The following is a 19,271-nucleotide window of genomic DNA, read 5'->3' as shown; positions in this document are numbered from 1 at the left end:
AAATCCTAGTTTACTATTTTTTACAACATAAATTGAGAATCAATGTGTGTAAAGTTGATATATTCATCAATGGGGGTTGATCTATTGATTGCCAATAATTTTTCCGTTTTCTTCTTTTTTTTGAAAAAAAAAAATATTTTTAACTATTTAAAAAATAAAAAGGATCTGTTTAATTGGAAAAATGTGTGGTTTTTTATGTTAATTGATGAGGAAAATGAGCGATTGCGAAAATCCTAGTTTCCTCCATTTTTTGCACCTTAGATTGAAAATCAATGTGTGCAAATTTGATATGAATCATCAATGAGGGTTGGATGTTGATCTATCAATAGAACATGATTTTTTCTTCTTTCAAAAATTTATTTTATTTATTTAAATATGTGTGTGTGTGTGTGTGTTTAATTAGAAAGTGTGCTTTTCACATTGTTAATTAATGTCGAAATTTTATATATAGATCAGTGTTAGCTACTACATCGATTGGCTGAAAAATGTAAATACTTATTTTGCACTAATTTCTCCAATTATTCATGGTCTAGACCCTTATAAATTATAATATGAAATTGTATTGTGTATAGTTATTTTTTACAATATTCTAACTCCTAAGTGTGCAAACATGTCTGTTAACATCTCCAGAAGTTTCAATAAAAATTCCACCATTTTCAAATGTTTCCCTCAAACAATAAAATATCTCGAGTATTGAATACTGATACATGATTTTGTATCCCCGGCCATCGATGCAAGTAACAATACTAATTCTTTGAACACCTCGACAACATGTTGTTGACATGTGGTTGTGGAAATCCAATTTCTACCACCACTATTTTACAAAAAGACGAGGTCGATGTGGGGCCAAGTCACATCACAACCCAGTCCACCCTCCTATTATTGTAAAGGGGAGAGAAAGAGATGGAGAGAGAGAGAAGCTGACCTTTTCTTGCATTAAACTGCACAAGGAATTCAAAAGTGAGAGGCATTTCTCCAACTTAAAGAACCCATCACGCAATTCAACAGATTTAAAGACTCTTTCACAAAGATGATCGACACGGCCGATGAAATCGGATGTAAGTAATGCTAAGGAAACAAGATTTCCATACTCGAGAGATTATTTTCAAGATGACGAAAAAAAGAAACCCAAATGTTGTTGAATCTCATAGGTTTTTCAAAAGCAATGGGCGGGGGACAAGTGTGGTATCGCAGTATTCAAGGCATTGTTGAACTGTATGATGATCTTCTTTTCCATGGTGGCTGTGGTGGAGAGAGAAAGAAAGAGGACACAGAGACTGCCTTAGAGAGAGAGAGGGAGGGAGCGAGGTGTAAATAAGGTGGTTTTAACTTTTTGGAATGAGGGAAAGTGGGTTAGAATTTTTGGGAAGGTGGGAGAAAGGGTGTGAATTTTTTAGAAAAGAAAATGAGGGAGCAAATTACTTAAACACCCTTCTAGTCAGACAAGCCCCGGTCAGATCAGATCAGGCTAACATGAACTGAGCCAAATCCTGACCTGAAAATTGATCGGACAATATAAACCAAGGCCAAGCTCCGGCCATTGGCCAAGCTTATGGGTCTTAGACCGGTCCAAGCCAGGCCGGCCGGCCACCCGGCCCACTGCGACCTTAATTTTTTGTGTATTTGGAAATTTGTTATAAGTAAATCTATTGCATAGGGAGCATACTAGGCTAAAAGGCAGTTCGGTGAACCTGACCATCAGTGGAGCCATTTTCCATTATCGTGACAAGGGATGGCTACAATAAATACTTTAAAACAAAACGGTGGAAACTTTTAAATTACACCCAGCCTAATGCAACACGTTATCCAGTATTTTCAAATTATTTCATATGTCAAGCACTCAGAAAAACAAATTATTTCATAGATCTACAAAGACCCGGGTCGAGCAACTTAAGAATTGAATCCAAGAGCATATCTAATCTAAATTTCATAGCAAAGACATTTGAACGTGTGGTCATGTCCACCAGAGTTTCTAGCACAAAAATAACTTTTTTTAAATGACGTGATCTTAGATAATAGCATTCGGTAAACACATCAATAAGCAGGTCATTCATAAAGAAGGATTTCATATTTCACATTGACCAGAGTTTCTAGCAATAGACTTCAGCCCAGCATCCAACAAGCAGATCATTCATTAAAAAGTATTTCATACTTCACAATGTCAAAGTAACTACTATGACTTATGTGCAAGCATGCAAAACCAAAAGACAATGAGGAAAACATGCAAAGCAAACTGTAAATTATAAAGAATTTATGGATAACTTGACTACGTAACCAGAGATTTCTTACACCAACAAACATCATAAATTTGCATATGAACTATACAAACAAACATCATAAGGGAGAATGAACATGCTCATAAAACTTGCACAGAGTTTAATAAATTACAACACAAGATCCAACGAAACACTGGTAAGAGTACAAAATAAAGTAAGATACCGCGGCAGTGCGCTTGGAGTGCAATTGCAGCCAACCGAACTGAGATAAAATCCTTCCGAGCAATGAATGTTCGGAATCGAGATTGAATAAACTTTGCTGCATTATCCAAAACCTCAGCTCGTCGAGCATCTAAAATAGCAATTTGACCAGCCCTAAGGAAAACCTTGTTCTTGCCCAACTGCAAAAGAAAACCTAATTACAAAAGGCCAAAACAAAAGAAGAAGAAAAAAAGACGTTGATGAAACAACTAAAATTTTCCATCAGCACCACAGTGAATAAAATTTACGAAAAAAATGTGTTTACTAAAGCTTAAAAGTCATAGGAAATATTTTATTAAAGCCTAGCAAAGAAGATACTGAACATTCTTTGCAACCACATAAAGAGAAAAGAACAAAGACATGTGCCTAATGTATAAGACAATCTCAAAATAAATGATTCACAAGAAAATCATTTTGCAGACCATCCAAAGAAAGAAAGAAAAAGAAAATTATTTTGCAGAAGCTTACTTGGAAATTCTCAAGTTTTAACTTCTGCAAAAGTCTCTCAGTCAAAGCCTTTTCATCATAACTGCAAAACAAACAAAATAAATAAATAAAAGATACAAGAAGATATATAATCCGGCATAACACTGAAACACAATTAATAATGATTTTCTGTCATTGTCCACTATTACAAGGCAGCAAAGCCAACTGCACTTTGGATAAAATCCTTCTCCAAGTAACATATAACAAAAAATATTCAGCAATTGCAGAACTTCAGACTCTATCACTCAGGTGAAATCCTCCAGGTTTTACTGAAACCCACCATGTCATAAAATGCCAGAAACCAAAAGGGACAACAATAACTAACCCTTTGAAAGGGGAAAGGCAGCAACATGAATTAAGAAATACATGCAAATTGTTGCATGTACATACCACCATCTTAAACTGTCTTGTGAAGGAAATCACATTATCAAGAAAAAGAAATTGCCCGGTGATAACTTAACAATGGAACAATGGAAAAGATGTACAGCATTATTGTGATTACAAGATAAACTCTTTGGCAACGATTTAAAGAAAAAAATAATAATAATAACTAAACTAAACTAAAGAGAGAGAGAGAGAGAGAGAGAGAGAGAGAGAGAGAGAAATAGGAACTGAATAAACCATACAATCAAATCATGTAAATAAATAAAAATAAAAAAATAAAAAATAAAAAAAGGAAAGAAAGAAAGAAAGAAGAAGAAGAAGAAGAATCCTAAAAACCATGCATCAGAGGTACGACTATTTATAGACTACCTTCCATCTATAAGTTCCGGGGCGAGAAGTCCAAAACGATACACAAAATCAGAGTAAGTCCTTCGAGTAGGATACCCAGCAAGACTTATCCGAACAGCTTCTAGAACACCCTGTGCAGAAAAACATAAATAACTTTACACAACTTATTAAACACTGAAAGAAAAATAGACAATAATAATAAAGGAAACCGACAATAGAAGGTATATTTAGATCCACTCAAAGAAAAGCAAGAACAAGTTCACAAAAAAACAGTATGTAGGAAAGACAGAACAACTAGCCAAAAGGAATAAGTGGCCACATAGACATTTGTAGAAACCGCTCAAAGTAATGTCTCTGAAAGACAGCTTTATTTCAATAAATATAAAACAAAAAGTAATTACAGTCTGTAGTTATAAGTAATTACAATCTGCAGTTAAAACTGCAAAAAGTGCAGCCAAACACATCTATATCATCTTTAAACAGGAACATAGTTAAAGAGCATTCAAGAAAGTAATGTCAATCCTTTGCTCTCTGGAAAACAGCAGATCAAAAGCATGAGCTAACCATAAATGGTTGGCATACTAAAAATTAAGGCATGCTTCAAACGACAGGAAATTTTAGCTCCTCACTGAATATTCTACTCAGTTTCGAACTGTGGGTCTTTTGCTCAAGGACAGGCAAAGCACGATGGCAGCCACCATGATGTGAAGAAGGCAAAGAGATCCAGCAAATGGTGACAACAAGAGAGAAAAAGAAAAGTAATCCTCACTGTGGAAAGGTTATTGAATTAACGCACGGATGGGGAGCAAGGTAGAGCAGTGATAACGACATCTTGGAAGAGAATATATTGGATTAAAACGATCCAAATGCTCACTGATGGAACTTAAATGGTTCCAACTTCAACAAAGGCTGATAGAACCCATGGACATTCACACATACTTCCTCCTACTTTCGTCCTTCAAACTGATAATGAAACTTGCACCCATCAATGAAAGGAATCTCAGTTGGACAAATAGCTTACATGATGTAACACAAAGTACTTGATGGGTTAAGGCCCAATATTGTAGCTACTTCGTGAACTCAACCCCAAATAGCTGGGGCAAGGCTTTGAAGATGATGATGATAATGAAGCCTCTGCTATGGAGACAATAAGAGAATGACAACGTCAATGAGGGAAAAAGAGAGAGAGAACTCGGACAAAGGAGAAAGATCAACTGCAAAGATCTTGATAATCAGTTTGTAAAGAAAACAAATATATTATAGTTTCAGGGTTTTGCAATTTATTAACTCCGTTAGGAGCACGAAGGGTACATTGGTTGAGTTGTATATTCAGTTATGATCATTTGTGCAAAGGACCATATATGCCTTGTCTAAATGCGAAGGAGAATGATATCAGGTGATGCCTTACACCGCATGACTGGCATCTTTTGAAGGGGCACATCCATTTGCAAAACATCAAAAAAAAAGGAAGAAGTTAAATTTGAAGGGGATAAAAAGTAATTCTAATACATTGCCTGTGGCCATCATTTCATGCATTGGATTTCATTTTTCTGTGAATATTCACTCAATTGTGATGGTAAAGGGACCAATGTCAATTTCAAAAGGCTGTGATGAACTACATAGAACCTCTAAACAAGAACATGAGGTGCCACCTTCAGCATAAGGTGAGCTAATTCAGCATCATAATGGTTACCATCAGCGAGATGAAGAACTCAAAACAAGCCGCAATCTGAGGGCACGCAAGGAATAGTTGGACCAACAACAAGAGATTTGGACATCAAATGATGGCAATAGCAAATAGCAACTGTGGATGATAAAAACATCTCATCATCATCATGGCCCTGTCCCAGGTATTTGGCGTTTGCTTTCATGATACCATTGGCGAAAGTTTGATAACTGGCTGCCCACGCAACATCAACCTATATCAAAGGCTGGGGACCAGCTGGTGCATCACTAATTGGCAGTGTATGCAATGGATATTCACATCTAGGCCAGCAAAAAAGAAATGGTTAGAAAAATTGTTTTCCCTGTAATTAAAAAATGAGCATCTATAGCCACAAGAAACTGCCAAACAGTTGTGAGCAAGTTTGTGCATTGTAAGGGACCAAATGAGATTTCATTGCTATGGAGCACCAACATTTTCACATACTCTACCATCTTTAGCCAGGGTTACTTACACAAATGATCAGGCAGAGGAGGAATGGTGCTCAGGATTGGGGAAGCAACTGTTTCAAAATGTTAGAAAGTGTAAATGGCAAAGAAGAAAGACTGGAAGTAGGAGCAGCACTTGTGTAGACAGTTCCTGCAGCTAAGGTCAGGGGCCATAAGCTGCAAGTGCTGGGAGATTGCAGGCGGTAGGGAAAAGTCCGAGCTTAAAAGCAATCAGGTTGAAGAACTCAACTTTTAGGTTGTCATAAACTGAATTAAAAAACCAGAGGACTAGTATGGAAGAATCTTCACCACAAGGGGGGCAGGCGACAAGCATCGAGTCAACCTTGATTATTAGATGCATAAGTGATCTACGTAAATGGCCAAGCAAAAGGTCCTCAATAATGCCATGTATAGCTGTGTAAGACAGGTCCTATTTATCTAGGCAATAGAAGCACCAATGAGGGGAACCAAGTCTTGATAGCTACTTGCAAATGAAGGAATAGAAAACATCAGTACTGCTAATCAAGGTGTTCTGTAACGGTAACGGTGGCCGTAACGGCTACCACTGTTACCTTTATGATACGAGGCATAACGGCTGTTACAGCCCCATAATGGCCTTTACGGTCTCTCTTTTTATTTATTTTTTTATTTATTGAAGAAGAAAAAAACCCCGAAAAACCTATATCTGCCCCGTAATGTTGATTAAAAAGTATGAAAAACTTGTATATGTCCAGTAATAGACCATTGTAGGGTTATTATGGCCTTTATAGAGGACATAACATGCCGTTAACGGCAATTACGGGTCATTTTTTCCATAACGGCTGTTAAGGCCGTTACGACCCCGTAACATGTAACAATTGCCACCGTTAACTTTACGTAATGGCCTTTATGGCACACCATGCTGCTAATGAACTTTCAAACAATCATCAATGCAACAACAACCACCAATGTGGAGCTGTAATGTCATGTTACAACCTAGAACAAAAATGGAACCCTTTATTTGAAGATTCTGAAAAGTGATGGGTAGACAAAACCTTGAAAGGGGATTTAAGCAGCACCAAAAATTTATTGTTGCCAAATATCCCTCAAAAATTAGCAGATAAGGTAGTTTGGTAATCGAGGTTACAAGGCAAGCACCTCCAAAAAATCGTTTTCAGGTTCCAAATGCTGCACTACAAATTGACTCTAGAGATCCATACAGAAAGGTTTCTTTTGCCTTGAGCGAAGGTTAAAATCAATAAAGTCAATCATCTGAACAGTCCAACATGCAGTAGTTACAGAGCAGCACATACGTAACAAGAATCATATACTCATCTTTAAAAAGTACAGCCAATACAGTTTTAAGTCAAAAAAAAAAAAAGGCGGCATACGATGAATCACTAAAAACATTCCTAGGTAATACCAACTGATAAGCAAGCCTGATGAAACACAAGAAATACACATCGTATGGTACTAACCCCGCATCGTAACTGATGTAAGATGCTCTGGTTCTCAAATATTACAGGACGATTCAATGAGTTTGGTTTGACACAGCGAATGTAGTGAGGTTCTGTTGAGTTGAGTGTTTCCATGAGTGCTTGAAGTTGTTGCTACAAGGAGAAATATATATAAACCAGATCAGTAGAACATTTTAACAGCTTAAGAAAAATTATATGAACCAGATCAGTAGAACATTTCAACAGCTTCAAAGCAGACTACACCAAGTACAGAATCCACCATAGAGAGGTCACACGCACCCCCCCCCCCTATAAAATAAGCAAGTTTTTTTTTTGTCAAAAACAACCGTGTAGTGTACTTTGACTAAATCACCCATATTCTAAGGGAAAAAAAAAAACATAATACATCTCTCATAAATGTTCCAAAACATAAATCAAACTATAAAATAAATCATGAGATCAACCCTACGCCATCGAATGGCCTATGTATCATCCATCGGGCCCCACAAGTAATCATGATCACAATCCGACAGTGATGATGGTCCCCACCACGATCCAACAGTCAAATGATATATCGATGAAAATCAACGGCCCGATGCTCCTCAAGAAGATGCTCATGAACATCCAGGCCCCGTGAGCACCATGCACAGGTCATCCAACCGTAAGGACATCAGTGCTCTCCTCCTCCTCGTGTACACTCGAACAGACGACAAGCGGATGTCCTCATCACGTCATTACTAATAAAATGAACAAAAAATCAATTATAGAAAATGCCCATGCCAATTCCCAGTCCAAAAGTTATTGGCATTACCACAGGGAACAAATATCAGGTTTGCTAAACCCACATGTACAAGACTAATTGAATATAACAGCACACGCACCATTCTGTGAGTCCACAACGGCACCTCGACAGTTGGTTGCCTTCCGCAATGAGCTTCCACCACCCTACTTGAGGAAGGACCCATCCAGAAACTCATTTAGGGTGGCCTCTTATGATTCAACACTTCATTCAAACTTCTATCCGGCTCAGTGAAGAAAGCACATTTATATTCTCATAACACATACCCAATGGCCCCATTCCATGCGAGAAAAATTAATTCTGCATGAGACTTCTAACCAGTGGGGATAAGTTCTCATATATCCTTTTGTTGCGCTCTTTCCAAATGCTCCACATGATCAAATGGGAGACCATTCTCAATAGAATTCTACCTCAGGCACTAAAGGGACCGGCCCACAACCCTTGATAAAACAACTACAGATTTCAAGAGGACCCAACCCAAGATTTCTCAAAGAGGTACTTAGTACCAAATAGCTCAAAATATTTCGCAGTGCAAAATATCAGCCCTTCAAATCCTCACTAGTTAACAAATTAGGATCATCCGTCAAAGTGAAACTTTTCAATTATGTGTTTATGGCCCATCTAGAGTGGGTTCTACAATTGGACAGTTTAAGTCAAGGTAAAAGTTGACCTCATGAGAACATAATGAACATTTTTACTAGAAAACAACAGTACATACCATAATGCATGACCCGATTTTTATTTTTTTTTAAAAAAAAATTTCAAAAATAATAATAATAAACTGTAAAGTTAATTGTTGTTCTTCCATCACGTAATGGAAATTATTCAGAAAATAATAGAAAGTATTTAATAGGCCCTTTTCATCATATAACACCAGATAGTGATTGATCCTGCTAGAAGAGCTTTCATGACATTTTCTTTTTAAACCTTGGGTACCATTTGACGGCTTTGCAACAGAAAGTGGATTGTCAATTGCACATAGTTAGTTCATCTAGCCTGCCTCCAACTCGCAATTTGGTTTTTATGCATGCATCGCACGTCCCTTTCAAAATGCAATTTGGCTTATCAAAGCAATTCTTTCTAGACTTAAGATGGTGTTTGCGAGCATATTTAGATAATATTTTTTTATGATCTTAACCATCCAATCAATGGCCAACAAATAGACAATTCCAAATCAATTCATCATCATCTAAGTCTTATCCCAACTAATTGGGGTCAGCTGCATGAATCATTTTCCGCCACACCACTTTGTCCTCAGATTCACATTGGAAGTTATGGCATATGTTTGTAACTAGGAGCCAACATCACACAACCCTTCTTTATATAGGCTGGGGACCTGCAATGAGAGCACAAAGCTCCCACTGGTGCAATGTAATAGGCTAGTACATGGGCAGATTACAAGCAAGTGCTATCGAATAGTCTATTAGGTTGACTACAATCAACAGGTTGATTACAATCAATGAATTACAATCCCAACTCAATTATAGTTGAAAAGGTTCACTAATCGAACCTTTCACCATGTGGGGCCAAATCTTTGATTGCCTATGTGATGAGGACATTACTTCACGTACACCCTTGCGTACGTATCAGAGGAAGAGGCATGTCACACCGATTTCCCTGTGGCTAGGCGAGTATCCATAATCGTGCTAAAGACTCCATGTGTATGTGTAAGCATCTGTAAGACCCCACACTAGGAATATGCCTATCGGCTGCTTTATGGAGTGATCCAGACCGTTGGATTGTAGGGACGTGACGATTCGGTCGTTGGATTAAATGATCGGGCTATTGATCATGGATCGTCCACTAGTTTTTTTAGATTTTATTAGTATTATAGGATTTAGTTTTGTTTATGTTATATTTGGACATCATTATAAGTGTTTTAGTTGATTTTAGTTATACTATGGTTATTTTCGTCAAAATTCACAAAATAAGGTGTTAATTGTAATTTTTTAACTTTCTTAAAGCTATAAAAAGAGAGTGGGCGTGTGACCATCTCCCTCATTAGGTTTTAAGATAATAAGAGAGAGAGAGAGAGAGAGAGAGAGAGAGAGAGAAGGCTCTTGCTTTATTATTCTTTTATCTTCATGCAATTTGAAGATACTTTCATGCGATTTGGAAGGGAGATTGATACAATGCTAATCTTCATTAACGGATGTGTGAGGCCTCCATCTATCCCCACACCACCATCTCTTTTCCCCTGCATCAAGGTAATGTCTTCAAGTTCTTCGATTCTCACAACCTAAGCCTTCGTCTTCTCCTAAACCCCTTTCTTTAATTCCCGAAAATCTAAAATCCCTGACTTTCCTACTTTCCCAAATTAACCAAACCCTAAATTTTACCCAAGTTCGTATCAGGTTTTCTACTTTGAAATAGACTATACCCTATGCTAATTAGATGTCCCTACATCCATTACATCCTAGTTTCTTTTAATTTAACGATCTTGCAAGACGATGTTAGTAACTTAGGCTAGGATTATGCATAATGTTCTTTTGGCTTTCATGGGATTTGTGTTGATTATGGCAATGCTTATGTTTATTTGTTGATTGTCTTAATTCTACTACGTGATCTCACATGTTCTTTGGTTCATGCATCAGTCTTGCATCACTAAGCTTCTCAAGAACCACCTATATCGAGCAATTCTCACCACCCAAACAATGGACAAGAAAATAAAAGATTTAGATCGAATGGACTAGGAAAGCTCCGATCATCGATATGGACCATGCATCATGTAGGTCCCACCTTTGATTACCCTATCTTCCCAATAATGAGTGTGGTTGGTTGATACTAGACATTCAAAAATGGATGGTCAACATTGATTATGCTACGAAAGGCCTAATCATAGATCACAACAGTCCATCATGTGAAACCCAATTCTCATTACATGTTCTCAAGAATAACTTTGATCAAACAATCCCAACCAACCAATCAATGGCTAAGAGAATGGATGATACAGATAGCTATACTGAAAAAGTTCTGATCATCAACCAAGATCATCCATCATGTCATGTGGGCCCCACATATGATTGCAAATGAACCAGGCTGAGCCAAGTCATGGCTAAACCATGCCGGTTTAAGGGAACTATGATCTAGGACCAACTCCAAACTAAGTATTCCTGATAGCAGACAACCGACCAGCGTACCAAAAGCTCCAGAGATGATAGAAAAGAACTGATTTATCCATATATGCAGGCCCTCACAGGTGAGACCTCCCCGTGGGCAACCCCCGCTTTGCACATGTCCCCAAATCATACGGTCCCATGGTGGGCCCCACCTAGTGGTCATCCTGCATCTCATAGGCCCCACCTCATGGGCCACCCACCCCAGCGTAGAGATACAGTGCATCCTTGGAATCACACCAAGATGCCCCGGCATCATCCACCCATACTAGTGAGGAGACTCAATCCCTGGACTCCCACTCTGATAGCGGACAACCGACTAGTGTACCAAAAGCTCCAGAGCTGATGGCGAAGGACTGGTTTATCCCTATATGCAGACAAACCCAAGTGAGACCTCCCCGTGGGCAACCCCCGCTTCCCCGAATCGCACGGTCCCACAATGGGCCCCACCTCGTGGCCATCCTACATCTCACAGGCCCCACCTCATGGGCCACCCCACTCCAGTGTGGAGATACGGTGCATCGTTGGAATCGCACCAAGATGCCCCCGCATTACTGCCATTGGCCATAATATTAAGGCTCATGTTGAGCCCATTGCAAGAAAAAGAGACCCAAGTCTGAATGCAACACACTAATTTAATCACACCACTAAGCCTAGACCAAACATAGACCAAAGCCAATCCAAACGGAATATAAATCATGGTCCGACGTATCGCCGGAAAGGGGTACATATCGCCCAATATGTACCAATATGATCCATGGCCAATATGGGTGTGCCACCTCGATACGGGCCCGAACCATGGCGATACATGGCTCCATATATCCTACATCATTTGTGAACAATATGATAGGGAAAAAATGGATTTACAAAAAAATGATCCAAATTAAATTATGTACCAATGAATAATATACTAATAATAGTAATAAATTATTATTAATTTAATAGCATATGCAAGTCAGGTCAGAACATATGGCTTTAGTATTCTAGACCAAAATGCAACCTTATTAGAATCGAGGTCAAAAATGTAGGCCAAGTTAATCAAGCTCAAGAATACAGGCCCAAATCCAATCAACAAATCTAAACACCTAGCCCAAATCCAACCCTAAATGGTGTGGCTGACACTAGCTTCCAGCTAGCCACCCACATCTGGCTCCCCATGCATCTAAAGAATTACTTTGATTGGGTGATCCTTAAGGTAGATCAATGGCCAAGAAAATAAACGGTTCAGATTGATTATCATGAAAATTGAACATTCTGAATTGATTGATAGATGGTTGGAATCTTCCAGTCACAATGATCTTATAGAGGTATAGGTGCTCCAAGGTGGCCCGGAATGATTGACTAGCAAAAACAATGATCCGACAAGGAGGTCACTCTGATTGGTTACCACCCATGATGCTTGGGTTTTGGAATATATGCTTTGGAAGAATATGTTTGACGGAAGAGATATTGGCAAAAATAAGCATCTAGCTTGACTTATTAAATTCTAATTACAATTTCTACCTGGAATAAAATCCAGAAGCAATGTGCTTTAGCCTTTAGAGGGCCTAAAGTCATTGGTATGGTCTCATCCAAACAATCTAATTTCTTGAATGCCATTTCGCTGAAAATGTATTTTGCAAATTGCAATTCACGTCTGAACACACCCCTAGAAACAAAATAGAAGGGGAAAAGAAAATAAAATAGAAGTTAAGCCTCACTTCGAGAAACAAAAACAAAAAAACAAAAATAAAATAAAAAATCAAAATGATAAATTATGAGAATAGTGAATAAAAAAACTCAAAATAGATTGGGGAAACAAAACAAGCACAAGAATATAGAAAAGTAAGAATGAAATGCATAGACAATACGTTCACTGTTCATAGATTTTACTAGCCAAATTGATGAAAAACAAAAACTACATAGGGTAGAGAAAAATTAGTTCTTCCAGTTTGGTAAAGATCATACCTACAATGAGCCATGAGTTTCAACAGCACACCCACATCCTAGTTCAAGAAACAATTATTGCACACATAAATTGAAAAGGGTCTTTTTCAAATGATGACAATGGTTGGAAAAGTTTTATCTTCCAAATTATACGAAACAATGCCCATTTTTCATCACCCATTGATGGCTTCTTTTTGTTAAAGTCCCTTGATATACATTGATACACCATCCTCTAACAGATCGAGCTTTTAGAGAAAGTGGTTATTTGAAATGGTATCAAAGCGAAAGGTCTTGTGTTCGAATCCCGGGAGCAACAAATATGCATCCCTAATATATTCTCCCACGGGGAGCAATTTATGGTGTAAGTTGTGAGTCCCTCCACCCTTGCCCATTATGGGGCCGTTTATGGTGTGAGTTGTGAGTGTCTCTCATGCGGGGTTCCACCCTGCACACTTTTGACAATTGACAAGGAAATGAGTACATCAATTCAAACAAACACTTGTTGTTCGGAGCATCGTTGCAGAAGCCCTGGTGCACGTAAGTTACACTATGCTAACAACTACGCAAGGGGAAATAGGCAGTTTTGAAATAAACAAAAAGAAAAGAGGACAATGCAACTATTACTAGAAATAAGCTCCCAAATTAAACATTACAAAAAGATACCTTAAATCTAGAGGCAACAGAAGAGAACTTGTAAGATGACCTTGAAGACTCCTCTGGCAGCGAAGGGAAAAGACCCGCAACAAAGGAGCATTTTGATGATGACAAAAGATTGCAATGTTCCACAACGACGTAGTCACGATTTTTGTCTAGAAAAGAATTTGTTTGATAGGTCACCTATCAAACAAGGAATGACAAACAAAGTGTTTATCAATCAGAGTAAACAGTTTTCAACAAACTGTTCCATTTGAAAACAATAAATTGATAAGTGTGACATACCTTGCCAGCATAGTGGGAAATGGTAAAATCTGTTTCTGAAAATTTTGGCTTTTCGAACCTTGGATGAGTTCGGAAGCTCTGAAACAGCTTGGTAGAAAAAGTTTCATGTGTTGATTTTGGAAACATGCTGCACAGATAACAAAAATTTGTATGAACAAAAAAATAAAAAAACATTCCAGAATAAAAAACAATACCAGTTACAGATTGCGATAACTAAGGAAAAGAAAGAAAGAAAATCATGTACCAAGCTTCATCCAAGAGAGCAATAACCCCAATAGGTTTCTGCAAATGACAATACAAAGTATTAGTACTCGAGTAAAAAAAAAAAGTTACATAATTTGCTTTCGGGAGCACTTATGAAATCAATGTCAATACAGGGCCCTTTCCAAGTATACTCGTTTCAAAATTGCAGATGGCACAAAGGTGCGCTTCTATGACAATCAATGGTGCACAAAGTCTCCTTTATGTTGCTCGTATAGGAGTGCAATGACCAAAGGGGGCCTCGCACTTAGCTTCTACCTATAGATGGCAGTCAAAGTTGTTTGGGTGAACGAATTCAGGTAAATTTTGAAACAGGAGATTTATCTTCTCTCATCTGCTAGAGTTGCTAGGAAAGTATACAAATTCATTTGCTTGTTGCAGGCGTACTGCCAAGCAAAAGGAACACTCCATGTGGTCCTAACCAATTTCAGAGTTTTCTATCCTACGGAATTTAATCATTCACAGAAGAGAGATAAAAACCAAATCTAATCCAAGTCTCCTCCTTAGGAGGGATTTTATTGAATTGTGGGGACTGTATTCCAGGTCATGACATACCACAAGCCCTTAACTGTTCCTCCTTGGATAAAAGCTCTCAATTAACAGTGAAACCAAGTTCCTATCTATGCAATGCAAGGTGTCTAATGTGCAGTGTGTGCACTACATGTATATTCCAGTCCTGTGTAGCTTCAAAAGCATCAAGGGCTGATTTTTTGAGGTCAACTTTTAGCCATGTTGTTTCCAGGTGAATTCATTTTGCCACTAAATCTGAATGTGTCCATAGATCTGGTTGACTGACAATGCCTTCGTTTATGCTCAAAATGTGCATTTGGCAACCACAGCGTACATCGTGAGTCATGGATGAATTGCAAATCTCTGATGGCAGTGAAAAAAAATGCGCATAGGGGCACGCTTATTCGCGAATTGTTGCCCAATAGACTACGTCCGATATGCCTGCAGCCTAGAGATATTCAGGCTATACCTTGTTTGTATCACAACTATGTTTGGTGCAGTACACTTGCAGCAGGGTAAGGCTATGATCTTAACCATAAGCCAAGCTGGCACCATGAGGTCACTCGGACGGCTAAGGGGAGCATGATATGTCAGGTGCAGTACACAGGCGATGGTGTAAACATGACTACTTGACCATGGTCTGAACCATGATGACCCAAGAGATCACTCAGATAGCTATATGACCTCCCCAGGAAAAGCAGAGTTGCAGGTTGGCTAGTGCATGCTTGCAGACTTTGTAGGTCACAAGAGGAGGCTAATTGTTGCCCTGAGATGAGAACCCATAAGGGGTGTGTATAGATATATATATATATATATATATATATATAGGCATGGAGAGGCTGAGGAGAGGGTGGAAATACCTAGCTTCTCGGGCCCCAAAGTGCCACATATCAGGATGTGATTGATCAAGAGTTACTTGACAATTGAAACATCTGAATCATTAGATTTTGCAGGCGTGTTTGGGTGCAAGGTATTCAATAATGATAACAGTGGCAATAACAACCACCATAATTACCGTTACGACACTGATGTAGGACCAATGCATGAACTCAAATATTGTGTGAGAACAATCAGCAAAATTAACTTAATTAATTTAAATTTAAAAAAAAAAAAAAAAACACACACACACACACACAAAACTTGCTATCATCATCACAAATATCAAAATCCCAAGAGAAGATCTCTCAAGCCAAATCCACATCCTAAGAAGAGCTTTGTTCAAGTTAGAAAGATCTCTCAAGCCAGCTCCTCCTTTCACAAAGGGCTTGCACACCTCTTCCCATTTCAGCAAGTGAAATTTATTGCCACCTTTGGAACCTTTCCCGAGGAAGTCTCATCTTTAGCTTATCGAATCATTTCCGAACCGCTTAGGGTCACTTAAAGAGAGACATAAAACAAAGCAACATACTGGAGAGGGTCAATTTGAAAAGAGTTACTCTCGCACCCAAAGAGAGATACCGACCTCTCCACTTCAAGAGTTTTCTCTCTATTCTTTCAATCACCTTGTCCCAAAGATAGGTTGCAGGCTTGCTGAAGCAAAGAGGGAGATCCAAATAATAGAATGGAAGTGATCCAACCTTGCAACCTAAGATGGAAGTAAAACGGGACACCTCTTCCTTTGATAAACGAATGCCCGGCATCTCAATTTTTCCCATGTTGACTTTCAGCCCAAAAACTGCTTCGTAACAAACAATAATCTTGCATAAATTATCCATCATAACCAAAGAAACATCGCAGAAAATGATGGTGTCATCGGCGAACTGGAGATGTGATATGAGATTCATGTTTTTGGAAACACAGAATCCACTAATAAGAATAGCTTCTTGGCCGCTCGATAGCATCCAACTAAAAGCTTCCGCCACAACCGGGAAGGGGGAAAGCAAGTCTCCTTGGCGAAGACCCCTAGAAGTTTTGAAGTAACCTTTGCGGGAGCCATTGACTAGCACTGAGCATGAGACGGTTCTGATGCACATCTGGACCCATTTTCTCCATATGTCTCCGCACCCCATTCTTTTCAGTAAGTAATCAATGAAATCCCATTGAAAGTGGTCACAAGCTTTCTCAATATCTAACTTGCAAATGATCCCCGTGTTCTTTTCTTTAAATCTGGAGTCTATCCACTAATGAACCCATAAGAGCAATGTCCAAAAATTTCCAACCTTCCAAAAAATATCCTTGAGTGTGGGATACAATATCACCTATCACCTTATGAAATCACGTGGTAAGAATTTTGGTGATCATCTTGTACGAACTACCAATGAAACTGATGGGCCGAAAGTCTTTAAGGTTCTCAGCTCCCTCTACCTTTGGAATGATGGCCATGAAAGTCACACCGTAGACTAGATTAAGGGTCCCGTTACCAAAAAAATCATTGACAAAGCACATGGCATTGCTTTTCACCATGTTCCAAAAAACTTGGAAACATGCCATGGGAAAACTATCCGAGCTCGGCGCCTTATCTCAGCCCAGACTATCGACGGTTCCTTAACTTCTTCTATAGCCAACTGACTCTCCAACTCACTCGCTTTGACAGAAGATATAGAAGAAAAAGGAAGAAAGTCCAGTTGGGGACGATTCCAAGAATCCTCAAGAAAGGAGTTTCTCGCAGAAAGAAACTATGGCATTGCAAACTTGCACCTTCTCCTCTATTCTTTTACCTTCCACCAAAATAGACGATATTTTGTTATTTCTTGCCCTTGCCGACACCACACTGTGAAAATAGGACGTATTTCTATCACCCTCTTTTAACCATAGGGCCCGAGATCATTGACGCCATTTGATCTCATCTTCCTTAAGGCATTTCAAATGTTCCTTGAGAAGTTCCTCCCATCTTAAGCTATCTTCTACAGAAAGAGGGTTGGCTTCTTCCGTGATATCAAAAGCATGGATCTCTTCGTGGATGCTCATGAGTTTTCTTCTGTGCCTCCAATCCATAGACTTTTTTACTCCAGATATTAAGCTTACTTTTAAATTGTTACAATTTCGGGTGAAATCTGTCACCTGACATGGATGAGACCTAAAAAGCATTACACCAATTTTCCACTAAGTTGTAAAAGTCATTCACCTCGAGTAAGCAAAGTTCAAATTTGAAAGGTTTAGGACCCTCGTTGTCTTAGCAGATTCTAGAAAAATAGATCTGTGATCTGAAATTGTTCTCGACAGACCTTTAATCCGAATGAGAGGATATCTTCTTAACCAATTAGTCAAGCCGATACATAATTGGGATACTCTGACCATTTGACGAAGTGTAAATAGCCCCTTGCATAGGAATATCAATCAAATTATATCTTTGCACCCAATCAGCATATGGGATCCTGAAGATTTCATGTGAGTGAACCAGGAAACGTTGAAATCCCCTCCTATGCACCAAGGAAAAGACCATTTATCTGGGATCAAATGAATCTCCTCGTAGAATCTGTTTCTAATAGATGCTTTCCATGGACCATACACTACCATAAAAAGCCATTTAATGCCAGAAGATAGCTCCAATAAAACCGCAGAAACTGAAAATTTGCCGCACCAACTTTCCTCTTTCCTCCATAAACTAGAGTCTCAAGCGACGACAATACCGCCCACTGACCATGTTGCATCGAAAGCAACGAAGTCCTTGGGACTAGAATCTCATATCTCATCCAGAAAGGTGTTGTTAAAGGACAAAAGCTTAGTTTCTTGAATTGCTAAAATCTAAGGTTTCAAATTCTGCAAACTGCTCTTAACTTAGAGATCTCTTTGGGTCCCAGGCCCCAAACATTCCAACTGAAAATCTTCATCAAGAAACCAATCTTACCCTTCTGCCCCTGTGCTTATCGCCCTGTAAGTTGCCTGAAATAAAGTTAATTGACATCTCCAATCACATCATTTGTCTCTAGAATTTTGGAGTTCGGCGAGAAGGTCTTCTAGATACCTCTTTGCCTCTTTGCTCAATGAATTGAAGGAAAGCTATCACATCCTCATCCGAAGCCTGTAGCGACAAACCAAGTTTCCTCCCCACCCGATCGATCACATCTTTGATCCAATCAATCTCGTCTTCCAAGTTGTCTCCTAAAATATGCCCATTTCCTGTCATTCTGACCGAGTTTAGAGTGTTGACCATGAGTATCTGATTGGTGGCCAATCCTTTCGATCATCACCTGTGGGGGGGTTACATCCAAAGTCTCCACGAAGGCCTCCCCCATCGCAGTTGGAGAACCATCCACCTGAACCTCCGCCTTTATCAAAGCTAACGTATCTGCCTTGATCTAGTGTTCTAATGACCCCTCTCATTCCTTATCAGGAAGCCGCTCTGAGAGTTGAAGGGATGTAGGATCCAAGACAAGGGAAATGTCTCCATTCTGCCTTTCTTCGGTATGATCTTCTAGACCAAGAAGTTTCGCACTAGAGCATAGAAACTCGTCTAAGCGGAGAACTGCCCTCGAGGCGCCCCTGCAATAAGGAACAA

At 38.9% G+C, this 19,271-nt stretch overlaps 1 protein-coding gene across 6 annotated transcripts in view; it reads right to left on the bottom strand.

Moving 5' to 3' along the window:
- The window catches only part of LOC131226728 (myosin-15), an 80,498-nt gene that overhangs the window by 29,558 nt on the left and 31,669 nt on the right, over positions 1-19,271 (bottom strand). For 5 of the 6 annotated variants that reach the window (XR_009161993.1, XM_058222405.1, XM_058222409.1 and 2 more), the window contains 7 exons: positions 14,307-14,344; positions 14,063-14,189; positions 13,787-13,960; positions 7,304-7,435; positions 3,717-3,826; positions 2,946-3,006; positions 2,440-2,617 (listed from right to left, as the gene is read on the bottom strand). Coding sequence is in view for 5 of the 6 variants with exons in the window: in XM_058222405.1 (XP_058078388.1) it covers positions 2,440-2,617; positions 2,946-3,006; positions 3,717-3,826; positions 7,304-7,435; positions 13,787-13,960; positions 14,063-14,189; positions 14,307-14,344 (820 nt within the window). In the remaining variant the exon portion in view is untranslated. The remainder of the gene's footprint in view (positions 1-2,439; positions 2,618-2,945; positions 3,007-3,716; positions 3,827-7,303; positions 7,436-13,786; positions 13,961-14,062; positions 14,190-14,306; positions 14,345-19,271) is intronic. The other variant, XM_058222406.1, reaches the window with a different exon arrangement.

This window comes from Magnolia sinica, chromosome 15 (assembly GCF_029962835.1).
Source record: "Magnolia sinica isolate HGM2019 chromosome 15, MsV1, whole genome shotgun sequence".
Classification (NCBI taxonomy): domain Eukaryota; kingdom Viridiplantae; phylum Streptophyta; class Magnoliopsida; order Magnoliales; family Magnoliaceae; genus Magnolia; species Magnolia sinica.
Note: the sequence above shows the minus strand (reverse complement) of the source record. Positions and strands in the feature narration are given on the sequence as shown.